This window comes from Echiichthys vipera (genome assembly GCF_963691815.1).
Source record: "Echiichthys vipera genome assembly, chromosome: 20".
Lineage (NCBI taxonomy): Eukaryota > Metazoa > Chordata > Actinopteri > Perciformes > Trachinidae > Echiichthys > Echiichthys vipera.
The window spans coordinates 18,568,896-18,581,077 of record NC_139845.1 but is presented as its reverse complement, the minus strand read 5'-3'; the positions used below and the strand labels follow the sequence as shown (position 1 = coordinate 18,581,077).

Below are 12,182 nucleotides of genomic sequence, written 5' to 3'. Positions count from 1 at the left end.
AACACAAAACAATTATTAATATTCAGACAGTAGCCTATAGCTCGGACGCGCAGCCACGGAAACTTTAACAAGACTTTGGGCCCCTTGGAAATGATTCCACACACCTTTAAAACAATCGGACAAAGGGAGGACAGAAGAATGTGCGTCACGGTGGCCTCGGGGCGAGGTGGCATCCCTCCTTCTGATTTCTGTGACAATAATCTGGGCTGACTGGGGCCTCATCGCTGAGCCCAAAACTCCCCTCCTGTCTGAACGGATAAGGATCAATTCCTGAGATTCTGCCATTTGTCAAGCTGAGGGTCCATTTAATAAGGTGGAGAGTTAGCAAGGAAGTCCATTGTTGACAAGATAAACAAGGATCAGGTTGACAAGTGTCCAGCCTGTTCACCGTTTTCGAAAACTGTGCACTGAATTTTCACAACTACTTGTTTAATATATGCTCAAAGTGTAGCACGTAATCAGTATCTGCTACCATGTGACACATCACACCTTTGGTCATTTTCACAGCAATAGTTCATGCTCATAAATCAGATTAAAGGTCAGTGTACAGCCGTCTCATGGAATCTAGTCATGCACACAGTTTTCATTTGCCTCCACCCCGATACAATGAAGCTCAATGGATATGAAATGTCATCTCAAAGCAATTGAAGCTATTTAGGCTGACTATACTTCAATAAAAAGAGGTAACAAAGAAAATTGTTCACAGTGAGCTCTGTAGATTGTGTGTTCAGACAGACAAGTCTATTTTTTAAGCATTATTAATAGATTTTTTAATTCACCTGGGAGCAGTGAAAAAGCTATAAACAACAACACTGATATACTGAGCGAGCGGGTAGTTGTTGTGAATTGACAGGGGGATGTAGGTCCCTGACATGTCTTGAATCACCCTGAAAAGGTTTAATTACAACATGTCCTCATACCCACACCACTTGACCATTGTATTAAGTGCAAAACAGAAATACTTGGGTTTAGGCAACAAAGCTATGTGATCAGCTTAAAGCAACAAAAAATCTTGGTTAGGGTTAGAAAAAAATCATAGATTGTCTTAAAAGGAGTCAAGGACGTCATGATGTGACGGAGAGAAGTTGGTTTAGTTAAAAAATATCATAGTTCACACCCCACCTTCCTACATACTGTAGGTGGAGTTTGGAGCTCTTATAACTGCCTCACTTTACTTCCTCATTTGCTCCTGTGATCATTTCTACGTGAATTGTTATAAACTGCTTTCACAATCGACCTATGGTGTCATTTTTTTGGGATGAGGACAGTCTGCTCAATTCACATTAATGACGTGCTCACTCCACACCGTCCTGCTTAATACACAATTACTTACTAAAGAAACCAATAAACACAAACTATTGATTTGAAATTTATTTTATTGATTTAAAATGGTCTTCCAGTGTCTACAAGCAACTATCAGGTTATTCACGTAGTATGCTGTAATTTAATCAGTAATCGAGTATTTTGCAAAGCCATGTTATAACACCGGATAAAGTGGAAAAGCAAGCCCATGTTTATTTTCACATCCAGCAGACACAAAGCAGAATTAATTAAGAGTTGTGTTTCTAGCTATTTGGTGAATGTAAATTCAATATCTACTCTCCTTTTAGCTATGTTTTGGTCTCCCTCATACTGCTCTGCTAATTGGTGCTGAGCTGACAGCGTACAGTGGGTTTATTTAGTAAACTGTATTTAGTACTACGTAAGAAGACGTAGTATGAGCAGCGACTTGGTGGGGAGTAAAATAAAGGGCTGAAGTCTGCATGGGGTGGTGAAGGGATCAAACGAGTACACGACTTTCACACAGTTTGTGTCCTATGTGAAACCCAAAGTCAATGTTGACATTTCTCACGTAGCATAGCATAACGTTCTTAGCTAACATCACAACCGCAAGTTATGTAACAAAAAGTTATTCTAACCAAACCACCATCTTTTACAAAATCTAACCTAACCAAGTAACATTAGTTTATTTTGAATTCAATGGGACTCCCAGAGCATTAAAGTGCCGCCAAGGCCCGGTTCAGCTAACAATGGACATTACCATGTGAATGGGTGATAATATTTGAAAATGGGTGTTATAAGTCTAGTTTGTTCATGATTTTGGGTGAATCTTTAATCGTTCTGTGTCATTTGATCCATTGTTACTGACAAAAAAAAGGTGAAAGGTGATTAATGCAGCTTTAAATGTAGTTTTCAATGTAATTAACAAAAATCAATATTCTATTAACTTCCATTGTATCGGGTGGAAAATTCAAAGATTGATATCCAATCTTGAGTTTTAGTTCGAGTCGAATAGAACTAAAACTCTGCAAGGCTATGGAAAAAAGATGACTTTATACTACTAATCTGAGTCTTTTGTAGGTTTCAACCTGAGAGCAGTACTCAGGGTTATATTTGATTTACATAATTCCAAGCGGGTGTGTAGCAGACACAGTGAGATTTCCAAAACATCAAAGTTCAGGTAATTTCACACATTTAGCCGACATGAGACAGTTGGTTAAAAATAACAAGGCAGGTCACTGGGATGGCAGTATTCACGAAGCACATACTATATAATGACCATCAATTACTCTAGCAGCTTATCAAACAAAGTGTGAATATTTCTCTCAGCCTAATTTAAAATACCACCAGCGGTTATATGAGCTTTGTGAACTTTCCAATAACAATTTCCCACAGTAATGTTGAAATTCCAGTATGAACTCTTAACGCAACAAAAAGACAGCACTCACAGTCGAGACATAATTGAAATCCTGCCTACAAAAGGAAAGCATTTTCTTCTTCCGACCAAACACGCAGTGCATAACTACTTCACAAGAACCACAGTGCACTACTTCACATCAAATGGATTTTGTCATCGTGTACTGAAACAAGACAGTGAAAACAAAACACTTGGGTTCAGACTGTAAGAATACCGGAATGTGCAAAAGGTCAGTTTCTTCTTATGCCATGTGAGCAGGTTCTGTGAGAGTCTGTCCCACTGTCCTACTTCCATTCTTGAGAATTCCCTCAGTGGTTACATGACCCAAATTAATTGCTGGTGTTTTTGGACCAATATCAGAGTCCCCTGCCTGAGGCTCTAAGAAAGCCACCCTCTTTCTGTTTGACCGCCGCTGTCCTGATTCTACCTCTCTGGGGTCTGAACAGAGGATGAAGGCTCGTCCGCCACCCCGGTTTCCCCGGCATCGACAGGGAGTGAGGTAGAGGTAGAGTAATACCAGGATGATGCTGACCACACAGGAAGCCAGGGTGGTGAACGCTGTGTTGAAATGCTCGGCACCGCTGCTGTGTGCCAAGCCGCTTGCTGAGGCGACACTTAAGTTTCCAACCACCACGTTGACCTCCAGAGGCTCGTTGGGGTCGTAGTGGCGCCCACGGGCTGCCACGCACCCATACATACCAGAATCCTCCAGCAGGGCTCCTTGGATTTCAAGGGTGCCATTGGGAAAAACTATTAGGTGGGCACTTGAATCATTGGTAGATGAATTCACCACAGTCCTGGGGGTAACCCAGAACACTACCAACTCATCCTCGGCTGGAGAGACCCACCCTGGGCATGGCACCCTAAACCATTTTCCGGGCTCTACTTGGTAAGTCTGTGCCTCAAGGGGCATACCTGAAACTACCTGCTGGCTACATTCAGACCGTGGTCCTGAATCGTCTCGACATGGGTATTTACCCAAGAAGTCCACCAGGGGGCGATACTGTTTCCACATCCAGTACTCCAGCAAAGCGAATAAAGCACAATCACAGACCCAAGGGTTTTCCTGCAAATAAATTCCACCTTGCCGAGTGAGAGACAGCAGGTTCTGGACGGGCACCTTGGAGAGTTTGTTATATGAGAGATCAAGAAAGGTCAGATTACGGGGCCCTCCAGGTTCCCAATAAAGCCCCAGGGGGAAATCTGTCAGTCTGTTCCCAGAGAGGTAGAGCCTCTGCAGGCTGTAAAGATCACTGAAGGCCCCTGGGTTAATGTGGACGATCTGGTTGCCAAACAGCAGCAGCTCTTTCAGTTCCTTCAACCCAGTGAAGATGGATGAGTTCAGCAATGTTAGATGGTTGGAAGAGAGGTCCAGGTGGAGGAGATTTGGCGTCACAGTGAAGGTTTTCACCTCAATTTGGCTGATGGAGTTTCGGCTGAGGACCAATGTAGCAAGCCGATCAAATGGCCGAGGGATCCAGTCCACAGGTAGGACAGTGAGGGCATTGTGGCTCAGGTCCAACCGTGTGGCATAGCTTGGGAGATCAGACGGCAGCCCAGACAGATTGCATCCGCTGCAAGAAATGATATCACTGGTACAAATGCAGTATTGTGGGCAAGAGGCAACGGAGGGAGGGAAGCCAAGACACAGGGAGAGCAGCAAGGCTACAGTGGCAGGATTCCAATGGCTGCCTCCAATAGTGGTCTTGCCTAAAAGCTGTGAGGCCATGGGACGCATCTTGGTGTTCCCTCAGGATGGGGTCTCAGGTTACTGTCTCAGTGGGTGTACACATGTCAGGTTTACAAGCCTCTCATAGTGAACTGAAGAGAGACACAGAGAGAGGAAACAAGGACGAGGGAACATGGAAATTAATGTCATTATTTTTAAGACTAGTTTTAGAAACTGCAGACAAAGTTCCAAAATAAGTAAAACCCACGATCATGAGCAAATAAAAAGCAGCAAGATAAACTTGTCAAAGCATTACATGCATCTTCTGCACACAATAACTGTTAGTAACTGATGGAACAACCGTAACCTTACCTCTACTCCTCCCCCATATCCACCACTAATATAGTACAGGCTGATTACTTCTTGCTTTAACTCAAAACACCTTATTAACGAAATGTTGTATTCTATTTCATCTATCTATCTATCTATCTATCTATCTATCTATCTATCTATCTATCTATCTATCTATCCATCCATCCATCCATCCATCCATCCATCCATCCATCCATCCATCCATCCATCCATCCATCCATCCATCCATCCATCTATCTATCTATCTATCTATCTATCTATCTATCTATGTGATATTAAACCAAGAAAATTGTACAAAAATAAAAATCCCTGCAATATTAATAGTATAATTAAATTACACAAATGTATTATTCTGAATCACTGTCAAATTGTTCTCATGATCATTTTTTTAAACCCGCAACAAAAGTTCAGAGCTGCAACTTAAGCAGATTAATTCATCAACAGAACATTTGTAATTAATTAATTAAAGGGTACCAATAATAATACCAATCTCTGCAAACATTTCAATGGCCGTTGTTTCCTTATTTCCAGACTCTTTCTAACGCAAACAATCAATGGATTCATCAATAAAACAAAATAAAAATACATGACAAAATTATCAGATTAAACCATACTGATAATAATTGATAGTTGCAGCCTTAGTAAAGTTTACAGAAGATTTTTTTTTAAAACAGCAGACCTATAATTCAAAGTCTAAATAAATAAACTGTGTCACAGATTGTGAAATGTAGGAAAAGTGTTTGTGGATAAAAGGTGAACTGTATTAGTAGTATTAGCCCACTCTGTCCTTCTCTGCTCTGTTCTCACATGATCTGCCTCAGAACGGAGATAAGGATCAGGATCTTGTGGAATCAAAAAAGAACACAGCGGCCAACAACAGCTCACCTTTACGCCCACACTGCTGCCCGTTCAAACCACCATCTCGTCTGCCTTCACAGCCACACGCGCTCTCCGGACTCGATGCAGGACCGCGTCCCGTATGCGAATCCGAAGAAAAAAAAATCCCAAAGGCAACTTCACCCCTCCGCAAATGATCCAGCCGGAGCGTGAGGAGGGAAGCCTCGGCTGAACTGCTCACCTGCAGGTCGGGTTGCATGCTGCTGTGGGAGGGGTCGCCCCGAGAGTAAAGACGGCACACATCAGCAGGCAATACACCAATGACATGAGAGAGGGGGGTGTGATGAGGAGGGGAGGAGGAGGAGGAGGAGGAGGGAGACGGCGCTGTAGGAGAGGGCGCAGCATCAGCACCACCAACTCCGATGTTTCCGAGTATCCTGTGACACCACGACTAGAATAATAGTTTATGCAGTTATTGTTCCTCTCTGGCGGTTTAGTTAGGATCCTTTACAGTTTCCCCGTTTTTACACGTAGCTCTTAAAAAGCTGTATTAGGAAACCAGATGGAAGAGGGTCATATAAAGGTGTTCACGCCGGCTGAACCTGCAAATCTAATGTGTTATACACGGGAGAAAAGTCCAGGATGATGAGTTTTATTATACTCCCACTTTATTTGATAGAATATTGTCTGTTTTCTAGTCAAATAATAATAATAAAAAATAATAATAATAATGATAATAATAATAATAATAATAATAATAATAATAATGATGATGATGATGATGATGATGATAATTATAATGATAATGATAATGATAATGATAATGATAATAATAATAATAATAATAATAATAATAATAATAATAATAATAATAATAATAAGAGGGGACTGTGGGGGCTGTTTGTAAAAGATTTCCTTTCAAAATTAAAACTTGCTCAAAAGGCCACTGACGCACCAGTTCTGTTTGGTTTACTTTACAGCTCAAAAGCAAACAAACAGCTCATGCTGCCTCTCTCTTTATTGCTCTGGTAAAAAAAAAAAAAAGAGAAAAAAAAATGTTCCGGTGACATTACCTGACACACCTGCTACCTTTATCAGTACGAACAAGAGCTTGGTCTGGTGCTTAGTGCCCCTAGTGTCTCCAAAAGAAAAACATACAATATAAACAATAATAATCAAGAAATAGCTCCTACAGAGACAATGAACATGTTTTTGAATGATATGTTGCACGTACAGTATACAGTGATTTTATCCTGTTGCCCTGTCAAAATATCAATACAAATAGAAGCTTATATACATATATACTGTATATATAATGTTAACCAGATAGTAGGGTTATGTGATGGGGCGAATATATCGGTGGTTGCTGAGTACATCACTAATTGTAGTTTTTGGGGCAAATGTATCGGCTGATTGGTATCGAATGAATGAATTAATTTTTATTTTCGTGTCTGGTCATGTTACCATGGCCCATCCCATACAGGATTATACAGACACCTAAATAAATACAACAAAAACTAAGCCTTGTGGTGTGCCTCAGAAGACCTCCTGCTCCACACATGCAGGGGAAACTGCGCTAGAGCCAGCATATTTTCAAATCTTACTCTGTGGTTCAAGAATTTATTAACCAAACAAGACTTGGTGATTGTTGGAATAGTGAAAAGATTAAAGGTTGCTTTTCCATAAAAAAATATATTTTATCAGAATTTATATATATTTTTTTAAAGATGGTGGGTCTGACGATGTTTTCTGTCCCCTTCTGTTTACATTGTACCAGCCAATAGTGGCCAGCATTGCAAGTTGCCAGGGTTGTCTGTTGTTGGATGCAGCTACTGTAGGCTGGCACTGGGTGAAATGGAGTTTTCCAATCCTGCAGCTGCTTATTTGTCCCAGCAGCTGAGTGACCGGAGAAAACGGGCAAAAACGAGAGTTAATATAGGCCGAGCATTCACTCCATGGACTGAGATAAAGGAGTTCAACAGCATAAAATCGCATGCCAAAATGTTTACGTTTCTCCTTGATCGGTAAGCTAACTTTCATGTTTACTTAGCTGTAACAGTAACGGCTAACGCTAACTGTCAGTCAAACTCCTCTAATACTTGTATTTATGGTGTGGTTTGCCAGAGTGGACGGGTTCAAACAGGCTCAAACAGACTCAGGTCTCCTGTAGGCTACTGGGCCTGGTCTGACCAACCTGGCAACCTGAGTGTTGAAATAATGTCTTGTTGTTGTGACTACGATCTTGAGACACTGGACTAATTAGGCTAACATCTTATTTTATGTTCGGCTCTTAAGCCTAGGGGGTGCGACCTGGGCAACGTTTGCTCAGGTTTTACCTCTGACAACTTAAGATCCAGACATCCAATCATTCAAATTTTTTTCATCCAATTAAAATATAGAGTTAAAAATCACCAAGATCTAATTGTAAAGTTACTATGAAAATGTGGCTTAAAATTGGATAAAAAGTAAATTCATGAAGCTTCTGCAGCGCATGTCATGCAGATTTGATACATATTAAACCTTTAATTGGTCCTGGAATTGTTTATATGTGTATGTATACAGTCCATGTCCATTTAAAATCGCTCTTGTGAGCTGACGGCAGAAACTACCAAGCCTGCCAGTACACTTCAGCATAATGCTGGTAATGGTGGCTCCACAAGGACAATTTGGTTTAATTAGAGATAACATCATTGTAATTAAACATCTGTGACCTCAAATATGTCCTTCATTTTCTCCAACAGAGCCAAAGCTTCAGCGCTGCTGGATTGCACATTGCCATTAAAGGTATAAAGAAAGACTAAATCCAGGGCCAGAATAAAAGGAATGATATGTGGAACGAATCAATGTTGGTTACAAAATCTGCTTTTTCATGTTGTTTTACTGTAAAAGGAGAAGAGCAGCATTTTAGGATTTGCTTGTTCAGGCAAAATATTTCAGACGGCGTTAAGCTGTGCAAAGAGTTTATATAATCCCCCTCATTTTTTTCAACACAGTGTTTATCCATGTAGTGTTGGAATACAAAATGCTGTCTGCTGCCTTATTTATTCACTTAATGTGACAACATTTGCTCCCCATTACTATGACACGCAGCTTTATTTTCTAAAATGCTTTCTATCTGTGCAACCATACAAACTGTGTGTATGTGTGTGTGTATGTGTCAGTTTGCAACAGATGGTGTCTTTCATACAACATGAAAGTATTCCTTCCACCTAATCAGTTTGTCAAGGTTGTGAGCTGTAAGCTTGAAGCTCCGTCGGCAGTTTTCTGTCCTTTTTTTTTTTTCTTATTCGATCTTGTGGATCCTCACATACGCAGCCAATTCATTACCTGACAACAAGAAAAGGGGAAAAAATCAATTGAATTCTCCTTTTGGAAGATGAGTTAAATCCATTTGCTAAAAGACAAGTGAGTATAAGGCCTGTTGTCTTATAATTTAGACTTCAGTCTAATCACAATGGACGTGTAATTATGAGCTTTCCACCCGTGACACCAGGACAGACAAATCGCTGTATGTTTCCATGGTGCCGACCATCAGAGGGGAAGTCCTCCTGGGATTTGCCAGTGTGTCCATCTTTGTTCCAGGATCACACAGTCATGTTGTTGATATGCAAGGGATGGGTGGACCAGATCCTGTTCTTGATAACAGGAATGTGGCCTAATGAACAACATGAAAGGACAGCGATGCCTGTGCAGAATAAGAAGCATACTCTGTAAACACATTTCAGTCCTTCACCTTGCTAGAATCAGATGGTTTGCCACTTTCGCTCCTGCAACTCAGCAGCCGATGGTTCCTGCTGGTCTAACCTGGCAGTTAAATGCATGTAATTGCATCTATTTCACATCCCAGGTGTAAAATGATTACTGATTACACGGTTAGAACGAACACCAGCAGAGATCTGAGTGCTGGCTGAGGCCACGGGTTGAAGAGCACTGGATTCGATGGTTTGTATTAGTTAAGTTCAACAACCCATCTATCAGTCCATCAGTCCATCTGCTAGCTCTAACCACTTATTACCTTTCAGAGTGATGAGGAGACCACCCGTCATCCCAGCATGCATTGAGCAAAAGTCACGGAAACATCCTGAACTGTAGAGAGTAGGTTTACAGTTTCAGGCAGTGTGATATGAAAAAAAAAAAAGGCTGACTGCCTGGGTAGAGCATGCAGGAGGTATAGGACATGACGCAGATTACAACACGGTTACATAGCCGGATTATAATTTGGTCTTAACCTTCCTCCTCTTTCCCTTGCAGACAGAAGTTCCCAGACCTCATCATCTCTCCAGTCAGTCATTTTGACTGGCATCTTCATGTAAATCGCCCCTCTTCTTCCCCCTCGGAAGTTTCTCCCCACCACATGGCATTTAGACATCATTTAACATTTTGCAACACTATTGTTTTCTGTCAGTTATTTGTTTTATTTATTTATTTACTTATTTATTTACTGTCGAGGCTAACAATCTCTGACAGTAAAACATTGAAATATAGCTAAGAAAAAAATATAAATGTAAAAAAACAAATGTGCCTTTTTTTAACTAAAAAATTTTAAAGATTATTTTCTGGCAGTTTTTCAAGCCTTTATTATACAGGACAGACAGGAAATGGGATGAGAGAGAAAGGGGGAGACATCCAGCAAAGGGCCGCAGGTCAGAGTCGAACCCGGGGTAAATGGTATGGCGTGACAGGTTTGAAAACAAACTGTGTCAGTATTGCAATTTCAAAGTTTAATCGTGTATTTTTTCTGAAAAAATACAGTTTAAAGATAATCAATAAGGTATTAATTGCAAATATTGTTTGTTTGATATACAGTGAAAATGTAACAATGGTCGTTTAGGACATTTGCAAAATGATTGTCGTCTTCTGCTTAGAAAACCATGTCAAAAAAAAGGAATTTTAATTATAATTGCATTATATTGCATATACACCTTTTTCTATCAAAAAATGGATTTGAACCTCTATTTTGTGGTTTCTTGTAATTGAAAAGCTTTGACAATACAAATGAATAAATGAGATGGAACTTTTTACCCGTAGAATGAGCTAGGCTCGTTTTCCGATGTTTATGCTAATATAAGCTAACAGGCTGCTGGCTGTATCTTCATTTTTACCATATGGACGTGAGATAAAAATAAATGAGATCCGTGCTTGACCTTTATACACTGTTAAGGCTGGCATAAGCAGCAATCGCTTTCTTCTCATAAAACAGCCACAGCTTTGAGGTTTCCGGTGCAGATAACGAAGCATTCACTGCGGTCAAAGGAGGCAGCAAAATGAATGATACAATTTTGTGCTGACATTTTATCTTCGGTACTTATCAACCCACACAGTATTTAGGAATACGTATGTAATGTAAAAAAAATCCAATATTGTCATTAATGTTTCATGCGACAGACCACAGCTATCAAATGTGCATGTCCCAGCATTAATGGTCTACATTTGCAGCTCTTGAACTATTAACACCAGGGGAGAATGAAAGAGTCGCTGATGGAGAGAGAAATCGTCTGACTGCAAACACAAACCATTAAACAGATAAATTCATGTTATTTGACAACACTTTACTTGGAAGGCAGACATGAAATGATATAAGCTGCATATACAGTATGTTGGTTAGAACCTGTTCAATTACTTTTTTTGGAATAAACCAACAACAGACGCTCACCCATTTTGTTCCCAAATTTTAATAACAGTCTTGTTTTTTTACGTTGTGCACTGCTTACCCTCATCATAATTCGAGGATGAAATTAAGCACGGGGGGGGGGGGGTATGCTTTTTAATAAGTGGCGACCCCATCCACACAGTGCTTCATCTTACACTTCTCCATCCAGCAGCTGCGGTTAATGAAGACACTTCAAACACTTAAGGCTATGACGGGGCTTTGGAGCTGCGAGAGTGGTTTTAATGGAAGAATGGTAATCCTACACTTCCTGTTTTGCAGTAGAACAGTTTTTTTCATTAGGCGTTCCCTTCCTGGAAAATGTCTCTCAATCTCCGCATTAGGCTACTTAAAGGATAATGTAGAGTGAGCATGTCATTACTGTGAATTGAACCCTGTCAGAGTGATGCTGGACCCATTTTGTTGTCAGAGTTCAATTTGCAATAATGTCCTCCAGAATCTATGATCAGAGCTGCATCCATAGTAACAGTAGAATGCCACAATTGACCAATCATAATTGAGCATTCAACAAAGCCATGAATACAAGTTTCATCATCATCATCATCATCTTCAACTGGGGTTGGGGGACAGCTGTTTCCCAGGCCCATTAACCAGCTCTAACTGGGAGATCCTGAGGCCTTCCCAGGCCAGTGTGGAGATATAATCTCTCCACCTGGTCCTGGGTCTTCCCCGCGGCCTCCTCCCAGCTGGACGTGCCTGGAACACCTCCCTAGGGAGGCGCCCATGGGGCATCGCCACAAGATGCCCGAACCACCTCAACTGGCTCCTTTCAATGCAAAGGATCTACTCCGAGTTCCTCACGGATGGCTGAACTTCTCACCCTCTCTCTAAGAGAGACTCCAGCCACCCTCCTGAGAAAACCCATTTCAGCCGCTTGTACCCGCAACCTCGTTCTTTCGGTCATGACCCAGCTTTCATGCCCATAGGTGAGGGTAGGA

General features: G+C 41.0%; 1 protein-coding gene across 1 annotated transcript; it reads right to left on the bottom strand.

Annotated features, from left to right (window-relative positions):
- Positions 1-2,939: 2,939 nt before the first annotated feature.
- Positions 2,940-4,436, bottom strand: LOC310962329 (amphoterin-induced protein 2-like; the record flags this gene model as incomplete). The annotated part of the gene is made up of 1 exon (XM_083934743.1): positions 2,940-4,436. The coding sequence occupies one exon, from the start codon at positions 4,434-4,436 to the stop codon at positions 2,940-2,942; it is 1,497 nt and encodes a 498-aa protein (XP_083790869.1).
- Between the last annotated feature and the right edge of the window lie 7,746 nt (positions 4,437-12,182).